This window comes from Eimeria tenella, genomic scaffold (genome assembly GCF_000499545.2).
Source record: "Eimeria tenella Houghton genomic scaffold, Eth_scaff2920, whole genome shotgun sequence".
NCBI classification, from domain to species: domain Eukaryota; phylum Apicomplexa; class Conoidasida; order Eucoccidiorida; family Eimeriidae; genus Eimeria; species Eimeria tenella.
In genome coordinates, this window is record NW_013542797.1 from 6,276 (window position 1) to 6,992 (window position 717).

Below are 717 nucleotides of genomic sequence, written 5' to 3' on the forward strand. Positions count from 1 at the left end.
CCCCCCGGGGGCCCCCCGCAAAGTTTTGTCTTGCATGCGTTTTGAAGATGGAGTTTCTGCTGTTGCTGTTTCCCCCGACGAGTCTTGTCTTGCTGCTGCCACTCTTGGCGGAGACGTTGCGGTGCGCGCAGGCTGGGGGTTTAGGGTTTAGGGTTTAGGGTTCAGGGTTTAGAGGGTTTAGAGTTTAGGGTTTAGGGTTTGGGGTTTGGGGTTTAGGGTTTAGTGGAGCTGTTAGCTGCTTCTGTGCAGCAGTTTGTTCTTGGTGTGGAGTGTCTGCAGAGCTGCTGCTGCTCGTGCGTGTTGCCTGTGAGTGCCGTTTTCGCCGACTTGCTGCTGCTGCTGCTGCTGCTGCTGCTGCTGCTGCAGCTGCTGTCGCTGCCGCTGTCGCCGCACCCCTGCGAGCCGCTGCTGTCCTTCCCCTCCACCCACGAGCTCACAGTTTATACCTCTTTGGCCTTCACGGCCAACGGCAGGGCCCTTTGCGTGGCTGGGGAGCGCCAGCACTCCCAAAGGCTCAGAGAAGCAACCGGTGCGTGCTGCTGCTGCTGCTCCTGCTCCTGCTGCTGCTCCTGCTCCTGCTCCTGCTGCTGCTCCTGCTCCTGCTCCTGCTCCTGCTGCTGCTCCTGCAGCTGCTCCTGCTGCTCCTGCTGCTCCTGCTCCTGCTGCTGCTCCTGCTGCTCCTGCTCCTGCTGCTCCTGCTGCTGCTCCTGCTCCTGC

General features: G+C 61.4%; 1 protein-coding gene across 1 annotated transcript; it reads right to left on the reverse strand.

Annotated features, from left to right (window-relative positions):
• Positions 1-440: 440 nt before the first annotated feature.
• On the reverse strand, positions 441-713 carry ETH_00041655 (uncharacterized protein; the record flags this gene model as incomplete). Its single annotated transcript, XM_013375629.1, has 1 exon — positions 441-713. A coding segment is annotated over one exon (273 nt), but the record flags the coding sequence as incomplete, so codon positions are not given.
• Positions 714-717: the final 4 nt, after the last annotated feature.